This window comes from Mauremys reevesii, linkage group 4 (genome assembly GCF_016161935.1).
Source record: "Mauremys reevesii isolate NIE-2019 linkage group 4, ASM1616193v1, whole genome shotgun sequence".
NCBI lineage: Eukaryota > Metazoa > Chordata > Testudines > Geoemydidae > Mauremys > Mauremys reevesii.
In genome coordinates this window covers 63,824,243-63,843,753 of record NC_052626.1, presented here as the reverse complement: position 1 = coordinate 63,843,753, position 19,511 = coordinate 63,824,243, and the positions used below count along the sequence as shown (strand labels likewise).

At 40.6% G+C, this 19,511-nt stretch overlaps 1 protein-coding gene across 16 annotated transcripts in view; it reads right to left on the bottom strand.

Annotated features, from left to right (window-relative positions):
• NUMB (NUMB endocytic adaptor protein) overlaps positions 1-19,511 on the bottom strand; it is a 119,038-nt gene that overhangs the window by 47,999 nt on the left and 51,528 nt on the right. For 12 of the 16 annotated variants that reach the window (XM_039536645.1, XM_039536636.1, XM_039536635.1 and 9 more), the window contains one exon: positions 1,934-2,076. In XM_039536645.1, the coding sequence (XP_039392579.1) occupies positions 1,934-2,059 (126 nt within the window). In that variant the 5' untranslated portion in view covers positions 2,060-2,076. Of the gene's footprint in view, positions 1-1,933; positions 2,077-5,167; positions 5,323-9,918; positions 9,939-19,511 lie in introns of those variants that run through there. The other 4 variants (XM_039536639.1, XM_039536644.1, XM_039536640.1 and 1 more) reach the window with 3 other exon arrangements.

The following is a 19,511-nucleotide window of genomic DNA, read 5'->3' as shown; positions in this document are numbered from 1 at the left end:
AACATGCACGTGCTTCAGAAGCCTCAGTATTTGGGGATACTATATATTACAGTTTTAAAGTAGCAGAAAACACCTGAACACCCCGTGTCTCTGAAAGGAGCCTTTAAAATGTCGTTTTCCTTTCTGTGTACTGGCACGTAATCCTTCAGTGTCCAACATCTTTGAAGCTGACCAGTTTCTAGAGATTACTGTGGAGTTACTCAGGGTATGTCTATACTGCAATAAAAGATCCATTGCAACAAAAAGACTGACTGGGTTCACGGGGCTGAAAATGTCAGTATACACATTTGGGCTTGGGCTGGAGCCCAGGCTCTAAAATCCTGAGAGGAGGAAGGGCCTCCAAGCCCAAGTATGAGACCTCTTCCCTCATGGGGCTTCAGAGTCTGGTCCAAAATGTCTACACTGCTATTTTTTAGCCCTGCAGCTTGAATCCAAGTCAGTTGACCTGGGTTCAGAATCGCTGCCATGGGTCTTTTACTGCAGTGTAGACATACCCTAAGAGTGATGTTCCTAGTGGTGGTCAGAAACCCTCTCTTGAGGTAGGGTAGAAGCAGGAAATCTGCTTGCAAGTCATCCTAGCCATCCCAGTCTCCCTTATATCATGAAGCACCTGCATATCCTGGCCTACCCAACTTGTTCAGCCTAGGAACAGTCAGGCAGGCATACGAGGCTGACTGAGCACTAGAAAAGAAACCTCTCTTCACCAGCATTTTGAGACAGGTAAGAAGGAGGAAAAGCCAAGAACTGAGAATACACCTCAGTCAAGGAAAAGTAGGGACCAGTAAAGGGGAGCGAGAAAAGAAGGTATAGAAGTAAAATCTGCTTAGGGTGCTCAGGTAGACTGTATTTATAGTACTTGTTCTGAGGGTTCAAAAAGGTTAATTCCAATTTTAAATATTTATATACTTGATCCACTCATTAAGTCGCTGTGCATACAATCTACACATCCTAATATAGCAGCAGGTCTTCCCAAGACTGAACATCTGCTCACACACCAAGAACTTGAAAGACTATATAATACCTGCCACAACAGTAATGAAGAATTAATAGTAAATTTGGAGGCTAAATTCACTCAGTAAGTGTCAAAGAGGGGTTTAGTATTGTTGTAAGTGCAACTCACAGTTCAGTCTTAACATTTGAGTCCCTACTGATGCCTCCATAATCTTTTTTTTTTTTAAATAAAACATAGTACTTTCCTGAACAGCCTACAGGTACGCTTGGAAGAATTAGATTTTTATTGTTAAATGTCAGTAAACATTGGTTTGTGTGTACCATTGCAATCAATGAAAAAAATATTTCCATCAATCAAAATTTACAGATAGGCTAAAAGAAAAACTATGTTTGAGAACTTAAGAGGTTGATTTAATAATATTTACTTTGTATATTTTGACATGCAATGTTGATAATCTGTTTTAACCATTATACAGCTTTAACTCTTTGAATCTCAATGTCTGTTATTAAACTGTCTGTCCCTCCACAGGATTTCCCACAAAAGTTTAAAATAAATAAAAATAAAAAGTTTTAAACCCATAATTTGTGCAACTGAAAATTTTAAAACTGCTTAAAAATTACCAATACTGTCTACTGAAATTATAAAAAAGTAAAAATCGAATCCTGCCAAACCAATCTACAAGGTTTGCAGACACTTGTATTCAGCCAGAGAATAAAAGCAAACATATTATTTCTCTGCCCAACTAGAAGACTTCTTTCACTCAGGTAATATCCATACAGAAAACTCCCGAGCAAGCCATTTTCCAAGGCATTTGTTGTACGATTCTTTTTAAAAGACTGCATCTAATCACACGAAGAGGTTTGACCATGAACCAAGTCAATATGCAATAAGGACCTTAGTGACATATGCTTGCCAGAAAAATGTTTGCCTAGTAATGCATGGCATGAATGGCTAGAATGAGAGAAAGGCACAAACTCTTACCTTAACTGGAAAGCTGCATTTTCCAGTGCGAACCCCTTCTTCATCTGTCTGCCATTGGTGCGGCCTACTAGCCTCTGGGACGTAAACATCTTTCTTTCTCCTAAAACTCTGCCGTAGTTTGTTCATTTCTCAGTTTTCACGTCCTAGAGAAGAAAAATATATTTCAGCAGCTATCAAAATTAAGTTCTTCCACAGTTTAGGCTACCAATATCACTATATGCTATTTTGTGGAGAATCTGTGCGTCTACAAAAATAGGAGGAAGTCTCTCAAAGGAAAGCGGCTTAGTAAACAAGGAGCCAGCTAGACCAGGAGGTTTTAGAATGCAAACAAAACCAAACCAGGCAAGCCAGGTGACACTTGCACATGCCTCTTTAGATCAAGGGGTGATCCCCAGGAAGCATGGGGATTGTGCGTCCAAATGTGTGAGCTGAGGGGCTTTGAAAGCTCGTTTCAAAAGCAATTTGAAAAGAGCACCATATTAAACTTACATGGAGAAAATTTCACAGTTGACATTTTTGCTTTCCAAGTAAAACTATTAGACACTGAGCTACATGGAAAGTGATTCACTTTTGTCTGTGTTTACAATTCCTGACATCTCAGCAGCTTGAAATCCTCAAAAAACACAGCTATCACATAACTGAACACAGGCAGGGATTTAAAAAGTTAAAGAAACTTGCTACCAACCTCGCTCCTAGTCAACCTAGTTTTCAGAAGAAATGTCAACCCCTTTCCATCTGCCATCACTAAAGCACTCTGGCGATTCCAAATGACAAAAGGCTTGAGTTTTGTCATTAACTCCCCCCTCAAGCTTTGTGCAGCTGTCACTTTTTGTTATAAATTAATATGGTAATTGAGCAGAGCAGTTCTCTATTGTTTTACACGGGTGTGGTGATATTAATGAACCCGGACAAAGGAAACGAAATTTTGGATTGCCAGTAAGTACGTTTCCCTAGCATTCTTTATTTTCCTACAGCCTATTTTAAAAAGTGACACTGTCAAAATCATCATTTAAAGCTCTCTTTACCTTTTCATCTTTATGATTCGAGCAATAAGGCATCAAGCAGTATGCTTGTTCCTGGAATAGGAACTCCTTGCCAGAGAATGCTGTGAAGGCCAAGACTATAGGTAAGTTCATGGAGGATATGTCCCTGGGCCATGCTCTGGAACTGCTCCCCACAAAGCCAGTCAGGACTTTGGGGAGCCTCCTCTCCGTTGGAGCAGACTTTTTCAGGGCAAGAAGCTCACATCTTCACCTCCTGGGTCTCTCCTTGGAGCATTCAGCATCCTCTGCCCCTCCGTGCGCTTCCCACAGTGAGCCGGCCCCAGCGGGGTCTTGGGGAAGCCACAGGGTCCTGCACCCCCACTTTGCAGTCAGACATGACTCTCAGCCAGCCAGTAAAACAGAGGTTTATTAGATGACAGGAACACGGTCTAAAACAGAGCTTGCAGGTACCGCGAACCAGACCCCTCGGCCGGGTCCGTTCTGGGGCCCAGCGAGGCAAACCCCCACATCTGCCCTCACTCCTCGTCCCCAGCCAGCTCCAGACTCAAAAACCCCCTTCAGCCCCTCCTCTCTGGGCTGTGTCTCTGTCCCGGGCCAGGAGGTCACCTGATCTCTTTGTCTCCAACACCTTTAGCATCCCCTTGCAGGGGAGGGAGGGCCTGGCCATTAGTTGCCAGGCGACAGAGGGTCGGCCAAGTCCATCAATGGTTATTAGCCAGGATGGACAGGGATGGTGTCCCTAGCCTCCGTTTGCCAGAAGCTGGGAGTGGGCAACCAGGGATGGATCACTTGATGATTACCTGTTCTGTTCATTCCCTCTGGGGTACCTGGTATTGACCCTTTTCAGAAGACAGGATACTGCGCTAGATGAACCTTTGGTCTGACCCAGAAGGGCCATTCTTATGTTCTCCCCATAACAATGTGCTGCCCCTAGGGCAGTGGTGGATGGAGGAATCAGACTTGCACCCCAAGATAGTGGGATAGAGTGGGATTGTCTCCGCAATTTGTGATTCCTCACTGGCAGCTACTTGAAACAATATTGTCCTCATTGCTCTTTCCTCTCCCAAAAGTCTCCTTAATTTTAATAAATATGCAAGAGTTAGTAGTATTGGGCTTATCAAACATGTTGGGAGTAAGCACGGAGCTCAAACACCAGATCAAAAGTGATTTAATCATTAAAGAATTTCATAATTGGGGGGGGGTGACTTGATTTTTGAATTTGTGGTTGGCAAAACTGTAAAGCAGTTTGGTAGTAAAAACAATTTTAACAGACGAGGAAGTGTAAACTAGTATGTGATATAACTAGAGCAACATCAAACATGGATTTGATTAACTAAATAAATAGGATGTGGAAATGAGTGCACCCTCAGCACCTGCGTGCAAAGAGATCACATTTCTTATCACACACTCTGCTGATGACTGACAAAGTTAATCACGCCAAACAAGTAACTCCTCCACATTCATGAAGTCCTAACTAGGTAAGTTCAAAGTTCTTTGAATAATAAAAGAATGCTGAGTGTGCAAAGCAAACTACAGAACAGTTCTAAAGAGGATAGTAGAGTAACATTAAGTTAGAATTTTGCTTTACCCATGAAAAACCCCTTTAAGATAAAAACATGCAGATTTTAAGAACTGCAGCCTCAAGAGCCTTAGGGAATATGAATTTCTATAGGAGCTGGGCACTTAACTCCCACAGGGTATGTCTGACCTGCTGCCAGCCCAGGTCAGCTGACTCAGGCTCACAGTGCTCAGGCTGTGGGGCTATAAAATTCCATTGTAGACTTTCAGGTTTAGGCTGAAGCCCTGGGACCCTCCACCCTCCCTTGTGAGGTCTCAGGGCCTAGGCTCCGGCCCAAACCCAAACAGTTACGTTGCAGTTTTATAGCCCTGCAGCCCAAGCCCAAATCAGCTGATCGAGGCCAGCTCTGGCTGTGCCGTGGGACTTTTATTGCAGTGTAGAGGTTTGTCTCTTCTGAAAATTGCAGCTTTCTATTTTGTCTAGGGATTGGTTTATTTATAACCAATAAGCATAAAGTAGGACTGGTTGAAAGTTTTCCATCTCAACTGTTACCAGAAGATTAGTTCAAAACCCAAACACAATTTTTCGTGAAAGTGTCTTTCTGTAGAAATTTTAATTTTCTGTCAGAAACCCAAATAGGCCAAACCCTAAAATATTTTGGCAAAAAACAATTGTTTGCTACATTGCCTCATGGAAGTTTACTTTGGTTACCTCATCTCCCCCATTCTCCTCTATGGATCAGGCTCCCCACCTGAATTTCTCCCATCTTGCCCCACGGCTATGGGACTCCATGATGCACTTCCTCCGCCAAGATGGGAGACTGATGCATCATTCCAACCAGATTTATTTCAGCCAGAAAGCTCAGCCTACAGAGGAGAAAGGGAACATGAGACCCCTGAACTACATCTCCCATGAGGAACTATGGTAGCATTTTCACCAAAATATTTTGAATTTTCAGCAAAAATACTAATGTTTTGTGCAAAAAACAAGCCCATTTCCCAGGGAGCTCTAGTTATGAGGGTGTGCTTTCACAACTTAGTTGCCGGAATTGAAATGGACCCTCTACAGCAATAGAAGCTATTACCTATTTAGGATTAATTTCTGTCCAACTAGTCAGAACAACCATTTGCCACAACAAAGAAAAACAATGGAGAACTGAAAGAAGCTGAACTGTTATCAGAATCACCCGACAGCCCAAAGTAGTTTGTCCTACAAACAGCCACCTGATTGGCAATGCACATCATCCCTGTCCCGTCAGATTTAAAATTTTAAATAAAGCTAATGTTAAAAAATTATATAGTACACAGGTTAAGAAAAGAGTGTCTGTACATCTGGGTAAAGTGCTTAGATTTACTCAGACGTTAAATAAGCAATTCACACTGGATGCATATCTGAGATTCAGGAAACAAGGACATGGATTGCTGTCACTGTGACAAAATGCTCAAATTCCCATGACAATGTTCTCTAAATGATCATTTAAAAACCCTAGCATAAAAAAAAAAAGAAACTTAGTGTCCCTCCCGCCCAAGTCATTTGCAGATTCTTGGCACTTTCATATAGTTGTAACAGGTATCCAAGAACATTATTGTAAACCCTCCTAGTCTAGCCCAGGCTAGTGATTTATTCTTTCTGTACCAAATAGACAGACATAGTCATATCAATAGAATGGTTTCTATTCCCTCTCAGGGGTTATCATGGCTAAAAATCATCAGCTACTGATTTCTGTACTTATCACATTTAGTGTTTTGCATTTTTAGAGAGCTTTATACAAACATGAAATCAGCCAATTTCCACCTGCTGGAAGAAGGAACTATCCCATTTGTCTGGGCCAGGATAGGGAACTATGGAGAAATTAAATTTTATATTGTTTAGAGTTCTATTTAAGAGCCAAGATGGAAAACTTCCAAGTTTAATGCACAAAAATCTACTGCAATTTGTTACAAAAAGCTGAAAGCTTTGAGGGATGCAGAACCACTTGACTTAGGACTTATGTACTTTATAAAAATCAGTCATAACAGAGGAACTATTACAAGAGGTACAGTTCAGTGTGTAGATGACTTTGCCCACTGCAGAAGTAATGAGCAAGGAGGGCAGAGAAAGAAATTCTTAAAAATCAAAGTGATTACCCCATAAAATAAACAGACCAGTTCCCCACTAAATCCCAAATTTCTACAAACTAACCAGAGGTTACATTAAAAAGTTATCCAAGAAGATGAGCCAATTTAAAAATTATTTGTTTAATTTTATTTTGTGTACTTGGCGTATAGTCAGTTTCACAGTTATGTATTGTCAGTTAGCTGGTAAGTTTCCCCTTTGTGTAGGTCTTTCACACAGCAACAGAGAAGAGGAAAAATCTCCAAAGGCAACTATAAAAATGAAAAGAGTTGGCAGAGAGACTCTGGCAGGTCTGGTGTGGGCACCTGAAACTACTTTTAAACTTTACTAAAGTTTAAATTAGCAGCAGTACAAGTTTCCTCATTCAGAGAGCTACTAGTTAAATTCTCAGTCTGAAGGACTACACAGCCAACCACAAATCTGATGAAGATTTAATCTTATGAATTTTAACGTGAACCGGGGTAGTCGAGCCCACATACAAATACACAGCACTTTTTCCACTTGGACTGGAAAGGGATATGATCCATTTTAGACCAAGTCTTGGATTGTGGGTATGGTTGTAAAACTGTTCAGGGTGCTTGGTACCACCTGTTGCCCCACCCATGGATTAAACAAATACTGAATATTTTCCAGCTCCCTTTGATCAAAAAAGCAAACAGGTCATATAAGGGCACAAAGCACCAATGAAGTCTTTAGCCAATAGAAAAGTAAAGTAATTAGGAAGATCATGTGAGAGGAAGCTCCCTGTGCAATCCTCCTGTTTTGAAAGGGAAAACAGCCTTTTCAAGTATAAGCCCCTTGAAAAAAATAGGTCAGATTCACTCATCTGACTCCAAAAGTAAACAAATTTCAACTAATGGAAAAAACAAGGTTTAAAAAAAAATTTGTTGAAAAGATTCTTCTAGAACTGCATAACTAGTCTAGCCTCCACATTACATTGCAAGTCAGTGCACATTTTATGATAGGGCTCTCTTTAAAGCAAGTCAAGAAAAAAAAAAGAACTCTGCAGTTTTGGATACACCTATTTTAAGTCATGCCCATGCCCAGTAAATAAATAATGTAGCTGCCACCTATTGATGGATCTTTTTTAATAGCTAAATTAACATACACCATCTCTAGCACAGAGTGACAGGTACGCTGCCCAGAAATTAAAATCTAAATAAGAGTTGGAGCAACAATCATTCTCCATTATTCTGTCTGTAATATGCTTTGTACCAGAGATACACAATGTTAGGTGTAAGATACTTCCAAACTTCTGACTAACTACTTTTTGCTGCTTTCTTTCACAGTCATCTGACATTTCTGAGCCAAGAGGAGATACAAACTGTTGCAATCTCACTGGGAATCTGGCAAGGGTGGTTGTGTAACTGATTTACAAGGGAAGTAAACACTTGAGACACATTCTTCTACATTGTTAGGAAGATTTGCATCCCAACACAAGGCTTGTGGTCTGTGTTTTTGCCTGTAATAAGGTGTTTTTTGGTATCTCAAGTTTCATGGAAATATTTTGACTACACAAAGCTTTCACAATTTTACTATGCAATCAATATTGCAGAATAAGTAAACATATGAAAAAAATATGCATGTATTTCTGGTTTTCCAGACTTCACATTTTAATCTACAAAGAGTTTATGGAGGTGACGCAACAACCAAAGAGTGCTACATAGAACCTAACGTTTATTGTTGGTGCTTTAATATTACTAAAGTATTAATTTAAAAAAGACTTGGTTCATGACAGTATTTCTGTTCATCACAAATGTGTCAAAATATTAAAGGTACAACAATAAAAAGCTTGTTTTAAATATTTAAATACATATACATATATATATATATATATATATATATATATATATATATATATATATATATATATATATATATATATATATATATATATATATATATATATATATATATATATATATAAAAAAACTGTGGTCAATTTAATAATTTCAGAACTATTTGCTTTGCAATACAATACCAGAATCTCCACAGTTTAAGGGGTTTAATAAAACTTTTTTTTTCCGGTAAGAGAGACAGATACAGGCTAAAGAAAATGTTATAACCAGGTTAGTTTGTCTCCAGCCACACTGGGCTACTAAACTGTTTTTTCCCCTGTTCATGAGCACTTAAGTCACTCTTAAACATGGTTGTGATACATGGTGGTTCTTAAGCTAAGTCCGTAATGGAGTTTAGTGTGGGGAAAAAATGACACTATCCCTTCCCCAGACCTACTGGGAAAGTGAACCCTTATTACATTTTATCAGCATCACTGCAATTATTCTTCAATGCAAGAATTGTGTGAAAGAATCTGTCCTCGTTTTTTATACCAAAATCATACTCTTTCTGTATGCTTTTCAGTGCAGAGCTTTGTTTTGAATCAGTTTATTCTTTTTGGAGGCTTGGATACTGTAAAATCTAATGAAATCCAGCTCTGTTCACACTGATGGAAATGGAAGGATGCACCATATGAGCACTCACTTACTGAAGCATAGCAGTCCTACTTACGCATCACAGTATCACTAACCACATTATACATTACAGGACTTTCCAACCCATTTACTCTTTCATTACCAAATTAAAATCCAATAATGTACATACTGGGGCAAACTTTCTGCTCTAAGATGACAAAACATTTGCCCTTCTCTCTCTAATAGCATATTGGTTTAACAAATCTGGATCCACTCTTTTAGTATGTTTTGTATTTGGCTTTGAAATAGTCAAGTACTTTTGCTTTTCATTTGGGTCGGGGGGGGGGGGGGAGAACAGGGACAGAAGCAGTAATGGATACACAATGAAGGGAACAATCCTAAGTAACACTGTTTAGTAGTAGCGGGTTGCATATAATGATTTTTGGGAGACCTGTCAGAAATCAGCTCTGTGAGAAACAAGAGTCCTGAGGTTAAGATTGCACAGGTTGCAGAACTATATTCAGATCAAAGGAATGGGGTACTCTGGTAGAATACCGCATGAGATTACTCATGAAAGATTGATGGTAACTATCAAGCACCCCAGACACCAACATCCACATATGAATTTTGGAAACAGGGGAAGAGTAAGTGAACTCTGTCCTGGCAGGACTAGTTCGGTTCAAGCCAGAACTAAAGAACCTATGCTTGAAGTCTCAGCACGAAAACACAGAAACAGATGGTAAAGTAACACAGTTGACTGGTCTAGTCTCATTTCCTTTATGACATACCAAATAATTAAGCATTACCTGAACTTTACAAGATGCTAACAGCAACTGTGTAAAAATACATTTATTCTTTCCTAAAATTTTAGGATTTTGTTATTAGGTTATTAAACATTAAACTAATTTAGCATTAATGGCAATGAGGTTAAAATACCTGTAGCTACCTGGCATCCTGCCCCAAAACTAGGAAGGTCATACTCAGTACATATGAATAGCCATATAAGCATCCGTAGATTGTCAATCTGTAGGTGGAGCAAGGAATGGGTTGGCAGATTTAGATATACATTCAAACTCAACATTTAATATTCCATAAGAGCGATACTTTGAAAATGTCGGCAGTGACATAACGCAAAAAGTTACTCCAGACCTTTGTCAAAAGAAATACAGGTTTACAAGAGACCTTTAATATTCTTCTTGCAAGATGAAGGATTAAATGCACTGAAGTATTTGTTACATCTACATTTACATATTGAATCCAGTTGCCCACTTGAACCTGTGCTGAAAAAAGAGTTCAGCCAGTGAGAAAGAAAACCCAAAAGCTATCCACAAATTACTATTCTGAAGCAATGTCCCAAATTATCAGATTCCGCTATTTTTGTAAACGCAGTGACATATGGTCCTGTATGACTCACTCCCATTTCTAAGAGGGAATTATTAGAGAAGCAATCCCCTTGTTATATATGCTCAGCCTGAAATGTACCTAAAATATTTTCCCAGACAGATAGCTAGCTATACAGCACGGGTAGGCAACCTATGGCACGCATGCCAAAGGCAGCACGCGAGCTGATTTTCAGTGGCACTCTCACTGCCTGGGTCCTGGCTACCAGTCCGTGGGGCTCTGCATTTTAATTTAAATTTTAAATGAAGCTTCTTACACATTTTAAAATCCTTATTTACTTTATATACAACAATAGTTTAGTTATATATTATAGACTTATAGAAAGAGACCTTCTAAAAACATTAAAATGTATTACTGGCATACGAAACCTTAAATTAGAGTGAATAAATGAAGACTCGGCACCCCACTTCTGAAAGGTTGCCGACCCCTGCTATACAGCGTGCTGTGGAAACTGCCAGACCCATCAAATGTTAAAAAGTAATTTGGTTTGAATTAGCAGTTTATATTATTCTAAAATGGATGTAAAATCTTACCTCTGACCTTTGCTTAGCCTTTTGGGAAACAGTAAGAGAAGTGTTCCTGCTTGGCTGCAATTATGCATGCATGGAATGCTAACAGATCAAACTTCCCTTTCCAACTGAAGGCCTTCTCTTTTAGCCAGATAAATGAAACAGATCTAATTGTTCAGAAATGAACAGCCCATGTTTAACGAGTGTCCCTTAACTAGGCACTGAATTTAGACGAGGAATATATGACTATTTTATAACAGCATCCTTTTCTAAAGGTATCAGAACACAAAGGATTGAGTGGGCAAGAACCATACATGCATTATTAAACATCTTTCCTGGGACTATGATACAGCCCCGCCTGAGCTGAACAGCAAACCAGTAATAAATTCTACAGCAAAAATCTCCATCTGACCCACTGAAAGTCTGGTCTGGTAAAAAAAGTCACATGTGCATGAGAAATAGGAAATCAAACTCAGACAAGAGAGTTAAGGATGTCCATGAAAACTTAACATTTCCTGACTAGTTAAATAAGTGCCACTTTAAAATAATTACTTTTCAGAGCAGGACTGAATACACAAAAGGATAAGGGAGAACGAAGTGTGGTAACTTCTGTAATCAAAGTCTTTACTACACCTAACTCCTTCACCATACAAAGCCAGGGAGAACAAGCTCAATTTTATTTAATCTCATGAATCAGAATTGTTTATTAAATTTCAATTATGTAGACCCATGGAATACCTTTGAAGGCAATGGTGTTGTATAGGTGCCACAAACGGCATAATTTGGCGTGCCAGAACCATTATTAATGTGAAAAGATGGATACAACCCAGCATGAATCAAGAACCAGGCCATGTCTACACTATGAGAAGTTTTGTATGCATGGCTATAACAGTCAGGGTGTGAAAAAAACTACATAAAAGCTGACATAGCTATGCCAGCAAATCACCCACTGTAGACACAGCTATGCAAACAAAGGAGTGCTTCTGTCAGCATAACTGATGTTGTCCAGGGAACAAAACCGTTCTGTTAGCATACTCTGCATCTACACTAAGGGGCTCTACTAACACACAGAAAACATCTGCTTAAAGTGCAGTGGCAATCGAAAAAAATTATGTTAGGAACCATTAGGAAGGAGATAGGTAAGACGACAGAAAATCATCATCATAAATCTGTTGTGCATCCATACCTTGAATCAGTGGTCCCCAATGTGGTGCCTGCAGGTTTCATGGCACCCACCGGGGCATCTATGTGCGCCTGCCTACTGCGCCCTGCCGCTGAGGAGCGTGGCCGCCGGACAAGCAGCCGCTGAAATGCCGCAGAGAAGCAGTGTCATCAAGAGGCATCGCCACCGAAATGGCACCGAGAAGCAGCAGCATTTCAGCGGCGACGCCTCTTGATGACGCTGCTTCACTGTGGCATTTCGGCAGCTGCTTGTCCAGCGGCCGCAGTCCTTGGCGGCATTTTGGCAGCTAGTCGTCCGGCGCCCGCCCACATTCAAAGGTTGGGGACCACTGCCTTGAATAGTGCATGCCGGTCTGGTTGCATTGTCTCAAAAAAAGATATTAGAACTGGAAAACGTACAGAGAAGGGCAACAAAAACAATCATGGGTATGGAACAGCTTCCATATGAAGAGGGATTAAAAAGATTGGGACTGTTCAACTTGGAAAAGATGTCGAAGGGGAGATATGATAGAAGTCTATGAATCATAAATGGTGTGGAGAAAGTGAATAAGGAAGTGTAATTTACCCCTTCACATAACATGACCCAGGGGTCATCTAATGAAATTAACAGGCAGCAGGTTTAAAACAAACGTAAGGAAGTACTTCTTCACACAACTCACAGTCAACCTGTGGAACTTGTTACCAGGGGATGTTGTGAAGGCCAAAAGTACAACTGGGTTCAAAAAAGAATCGGAGAAGTTCATAGAGGATAGGTGGGTCCATCAATGGCTATTAGCCAAGATGGTCCGGGATGCAACATCATGCTCTGGGAGCCCCCGAACAAGTGACTACTAGAAGCTGGGGTATATCACTTGATGAAGTGCCCTGTTCTGTTCATTCCCTCTTAAGAAAACAGGATACTGGGTTAGATGGATCGGTCTGACCCGGTCTGACCATTCTTATAGCTATACCAGTATAGCTCTGTAAACTGAATTCGTGTTGATTAGCCCCAGATTGAGCTGGCAGAGTTGGCAGTTTGGAAATCCCACATTTAAATGTGATGATTCAAGATGCTAAAAAAATCATGAGACTGGTTTAAAAAAATCAAAACAAAAAAAATAAATTGTGTTCTTTTTATTTGCTTTTTAGTTTAGGTCTTTAGGGTGTGTTCAGGTAACGTTGTTCTACAATTCTCTAAAGCTGTAAGGGAGATAAGTATATTAAACGGAAGACGAGACACTCCCAACCACAGGATTCCAGGAATTTGGGCTTTAAGAAAAATCACCAAATATGGCAAGCCTCAAAATCAAAGCACACAAAAGTTAACAACATTGATTAAACCCACTTTTTACATGTAAATTAAGCACACTTAATTTGGATATCAATCACTGAGAGAAACCAAAAGACCCACAATGCCATTTTTACATAGTTATTTACTGTGATCTCACTTTAAGTGCTTCCTATCCAATCTTAACATTCAGGCCTTGTCTACTCTACAGAGTTTTGTTGACAACAGTTATACCAACATACCACAACAGCTTTAATTAAAGTGCTGTTGCATGTCTAAACTATGCTCGTGTCAGCAGAGTGCACCCGCACTAGCAGCTCTTGCATTGAGACAGAGCAGTGCACTGTGGTAGCTATCCCACTGTGCAACCGGTCACAGGATACTTTGGGAAGGGTTTGCAATGCCTCACCGGCAGGTACAGCATCACATGATGCAGGTTTCTCAATCCCATCGTTCCATGGGCATCCTACTAGATTACCAGCCAGTTTTCAACTGAAGGGGGAGGAGAGAGTGTGCAAGAGAGAGCATGAGCATGCTGACACTCAAAGTTCAGACAGCAACTAGAACCAACCAATCTTGAGGCAGGGGGAGGGGGTCACACCTACAGCTACACACACACACACACACGTTAGCCCCCACCTCCCTCCCTGGCTCTGCACGACACAGTCTCTCCCACTCTTCCCTCCCCACCCTACCTGCCTGCCGCTGTGTTCCTAGTACCCTCGAGTTCTCCCATATCCTCTTCAGTCCACAAACCAACGATCCACCCCTCCCCGGTACTCCAGGCAGGAGAGCGTGTTGCTGTTTTCCTGCGGGCATGTTCAGCATATGAGCTCTCTATGCAGAGGAATGTCAAAGCGTCCTGGAGCTTTGAAAGGGAAGAGGTGCATGCCTGCAGGGCAGCATAGTTCAAAACAGTGAGCAGAGCTGTCACCGCAGGCATTGTGGGATACTGGGGGAGGCCAGTTACATCGACATAACAAATGACAGCATCTACACTGACACTTTGTTGCTTTAACTTTGCCACAAAAAAGTCTGTGGCTCTCATCAAGGTCGTTTTATTTTGTCGGCAAAACAGACAAGTTTTGCCACAAAAAGTAGCATTGTCGTGTATGCACCTCCACTGTTTTGTCAGCAAAAGCTGCCTTTTGCCAACAAAACTGTCTAGTGTAGACAAGGCCTTAGGAGCTTTTTGTACGGAATACAAAAACTTTACTCAGTGTGACAAGTTCTTTGCTCCTCAGAGGTTCAATTTGATTAATGACTTTTTAAAATTTATCTTAAATCCCATGTAAAATTTTACACTCCACCTTTTTGACCAAATGAAGTTATTCTGTATTTTCAAACTTCACAAAAAGCTTTTGATAATGGGGAGATGTTTTTTCCCCCAAAAGAGCAACGCAGGTTACTCAGCAGCTTTGCTGCAAGACATGAACTCCATCAAAGCATGCCTCCCCTCATATGTCCTTGCACTGTTTGTCAGGTCAACATTTTTCAGTTTGAGTGTTTGCTTCAGAAATGAAATCATCATCCAAGGTCTTGCTGGAGCTCTATCCTAAGTGAGAGCTCACTGGTACAAATCCACACAGTCTGGAGCGTTTTAATGTGTTTTAGAAGGTAACCCATTCCAACCAAATGTGGTGGTTTCAGTGAACTGAAAGAAACTTATTTGCACAGTGAGCTGTACGCAGTTTTTCAGTTTCATGTGCAGAAAATAGAACTAAATTCAAAGAGTAAGAATTCCCATTCCTTGGAGCAGCCAACTGAACTAGCAGCAGTGGCTGCAGCACTACTCAGGAGGCCCAGAACCCAGTGTACTAGGTCCCCAAACAGAGGGAAACTGAGACAAGAAACAGTAACCCCATAGATACAAGTGTAAAGTACAGCCACAATGGTCTTCAAGAGGGTTCTATTCAATTCTTAGATCACAAGACTGATTAGAGGAGAGAAAAATCTGGGAGCAACAGAAGGGGCACAAAGCAGTTTTACCTATGGTCAAAATAACTGAAGATAAATTGACTCATTTTCCAAGAAGACTGAACATCTAGTAAAAACTGCAGACTGTGTTATTATGTTTTCATCTTAATTATGCTAGGACAGTGTCCACACTCTACTAGGCACTTTCCAGATATGACAATATAGTACCTGCCCTGAAGAGTTTGCTATTTAATGTTTAACCAAGAATTTTATTTTCTGAACACATTAACATCTGTAGGCCTGTCCAAAGCAAATCGCTTGCTTCATAACTCTTTTTCACAATACCTCTTTTTGGAAAATTTACCAAGAACCTGACAGTATTTCACAAGTCTGTTTCCTTTAACAAAGGAAAGACAATTGGCTAATTAATTTGAGATATCACAGTTATACCTTCCTCTACAGCCACACCTAACAGTAGAGAAATATGACAGGTTTCAGAGTAGCAGCCGTGTTAGTCTGTATCAAGTTTTCAGGTCCCCACAGCAGCACAAAGATAATGTTTTCAGTGGTAGGAATCTAATTCTGAAAACAAGATTAGAGGTTCTTAACAACCATCTACACAAACTTAAAAATGAAGTTTCCAGTAAAGGTATCCTTATTTAATAAGATTAAACCCTAGACATAATATTCACCACTTTCAACATTAGGCTACATCTCTTAATAAAGTTTCATATAGCCTCAACATGTATAGTAATGATACACGCTACATTCTTCATGACTGCACTAGAACATAAAACCTAAACTCTGATCTTAAACTTAATATACATGTCAGCCATATGTGCACTGGTGAAGTGCACTAAGTCCCCCCACCCATGCAGAAGTTATGGGATCTGAATATAACTATGGGGAGCCGGGGAGGGGGGTGCTTAATTTTGAAAGTCATGTCATTTATTGACATGCCTAAGTAGTATTTGAAAGACTAACTTTAAGAACCCTTTATTTATTGAAGACTTGACCTAGATGTTTTGTGGCAGGAACTGAGAGATATTTCCAAAATGTCAAGTATGGTATAGGAGAACTTAATATGCATTATATTGGTTGTACGAAGTGATGCCAACTTTTGCAATTTTGTCATCAGTCTTGCAATATTTGCTGTTTTTCTTAAAATCCCAGCTCCTTGATTCACTTGATTTCATAAAGACTCTTCGCTTTCATTTAAAAGTTGATCGCTCTCATGGCTGTAGTGAAAGGTTTGAAAACATTAACTATAAAGGCTCAAAAACCCAGAATGCAAGCAAAAATTCAAAATGTATCCTTTAAGAGTCCCATGATTATTGGGGCCTGGGTTATGATTTTTGACCACTTATCAGGAGAAACATTCCTGCATCATTCCCAACCCAAAGTTTGCTGCCCCCTTTCCCTATTGACAGGGATGCCAATGCTGTTTTCTTCCCAGTTCTCTCTCTCAACCTTCAAAACAACCCCAATTCCTCCTAGTAAGGCAGCTACTATTACTGCATCTAGCCGACGTTTGATAGAGTAGGCAAAGAGAATACATATTTCTCCACAATTAGCCACCCTATTTCCATCCATAGCCATCCTGAACAGGAGAGTCAGAGGTTTCTGAACACTGGATTCCCTCACTCCCAACACAGAGCTTCATCCAATGAGCAACTAGTATCACTTTAGGAATGGATATCCACATTGATAGCCACAGACACTTATACCTAAGACTACTACCACTGCTTCATGAATACTTTGATGACTTTCCCCAAAGAATTAACCCAATGGAACATAAAGCTGTCACCTAGAGGAGGAGGAGGATCACTCATATGCCATCCTTCAAAGTACAGATGGAGCAGACTGATTAAAAAATAAATAAAAAAATAAACTCTTTCAAAATGGTAGTTCAACTACAGAATAGTTAAGTGGCAGGGGTGGCTCTACATATTCCGCCGCCCCAAGCAGTCATGCGTGGGAGGCGCCCCGGAGCCCCGGGAGCAGCGGACCTCCTGCGGGCTTGACTGCTGAGGGTCCGCTAGTCGCTCGGCTGGACCTCTCGCAGCTGCGGGCGGTTCGCTGGTCCGGCGGCTGCGGTTGAGCTGCCGCAGTCATGCCTGCGGGAGGTCCAGCGGACCCGCGCGACCAGCGCCCCCTCCGCAGTTATGCTTGCGGCAGGTCCGGTCTTCCCGGTGCTCCGGTGGACCTCCCGCAGGCGTAACTGCGGCAGGTCCGCCGGCCCAATCTGCCGCCCCTGCCGGCAAGTGCCGCCCCACGCGCATGCTTGTCGCACTGGGGTCTGGAGCCGGCCCTGTTAAGTGGTAAGGCTTCAAATGCATCAAACAATTAATAAGAACATGAACCGCATAGTCTTTTATATGCTTCTCTGGAGAATCTACCCAGAGTTTGAATTAATTTACTCTTTCTACAAGTCTGTCATGCCTTTATCTGTTTGGGGCTGAATCTTCTTTGTTTAGAGGAAAGTTTATCAGAAATCAAGAGATACTAAAGGCTCGTCTCAGACCTAACCAATTGCCCAAGACACTTTTATCACACTTATTTTTGTATTTGTATATTAAACAACTCCTTAAAACATTGGAGAAGAGACCGCAATTAAACTGTAGAAGTTTTTGAAATAAAAATGAAAGGAACGTGGAGACAAGGTAATAGATATACATTTGATTGATAGAGTTCTTTAAAAAATCAAAGTTCATAGACTTTAAAGTCAGAAGGGACCATTATGATCATCTAGTCTGACCAAACAACTTTGAGACAGGAGTGTGGAAAACAAGCACAGCACCCTCCTGCCACCCCTCCCGTATTTAAGTTTATTGATTATAATAAAAATCATGGTAGCTCTGTTTATGGTGGGAGAGAACAAAAATTTCAATTGCTATTGATATAGCAAGTCCCAAGGCATCAGACCTTCCGGAAATTGGTATCCCTTCCTCAGTTAATTCACTTCATACAAGTAACCATGACAAAGGTTTATTAATTATATTACTAAAATTAACAATGACATCACCCCTCTGCAAATCTAGCCTACTACTTCATTGTTTCTGGTGATTAGTCAAGTAATTATGTCTTTTATAGAACAGAGAACTCAATCCCTTTTACAATATGAAACTTTTAATATGAATATTAATCAAAGCATGGGAGGAATAGCCAGAAGGTAGGTAGATAGTATATCAATGGACAGTTTCCATAATTAGTCATAATAATTCTGCCTTTGCATCATCATGGCAACAAAACTGTCTTAGGTTTTTGATCAGTTTTATTATACTAAATTGCGAATAGGGCTTATTTAACATTTAACTAGCCAGTCCACATTAGCTCATTAATAAAATTACACCAAAAAACCTATGAATAATCTGTTTTCCCAGTAACTGAACCAGACTGTTCTGATCAATAGAACTGAACTATACAGTAGATTATACCAAGGGACACTTCATTGTGTCAACTTTCAGACAAGATTTAATCTACAGTTATTTGCATTGGAGTAACCAAGTCCTTGGCCTACAATTGCTACAGGATCAGTGTCACCTGCTGAGAGAGTAAGTGCCTCATCTTTGTTACAGCATTTTTCTAGCTGCATGAGTATATAAACTTGATATAAAGTAGTTCTGTTCCATCAGTATTGTCTTTCACATATGTTATTTGAGACTTCTGGCCTCCTACATTTAGTATACCTCCCGCCCATCCCCCTATGTCAATAGCTCCTTTTTTCATGGCAATACAAGTAGTTGTGTTAATTTTACCTCTGTCTAATAAAAGAAATCTTAGAAATGAACACTTCATTAAACGAGTGCAGGTCTTTGCATATATTTCCCTTGCAATACTGTATCCAAATATCTCAAAGCAGGTCTTTCAGAAAGAACCCATGTTTTCAGACAAATCCTATAACGAATACATTTAAATTAAATCCTTAATGAAATTTAACAACATTGATTTGCAAATTTAAATGACCTTGCATTAACTGAAACTGCTTTTTGCAGAATAATCTAGAAATTGATGAAGCGCGTGCGTGCCTGGGGCGGCAAGCCGCGGGGGGCGCCCTGCCAGTCGCCGTGAGGGCGGCAGTCAGGCTGCCTTCAGTGGCATGCCTGCGTGAGGTCTGCCAGTCCCACGGATTTGGCGGCAATTCGGCAGCGGGTACGCCGAAGCCGTAGGACCGGCGGACTTCCCACAGGCAAGCCGCCAAAGGCTGCCTGACTGCCGTGCTTGGGGCGGCAAAAAAGCTAGAGCCACCCCTG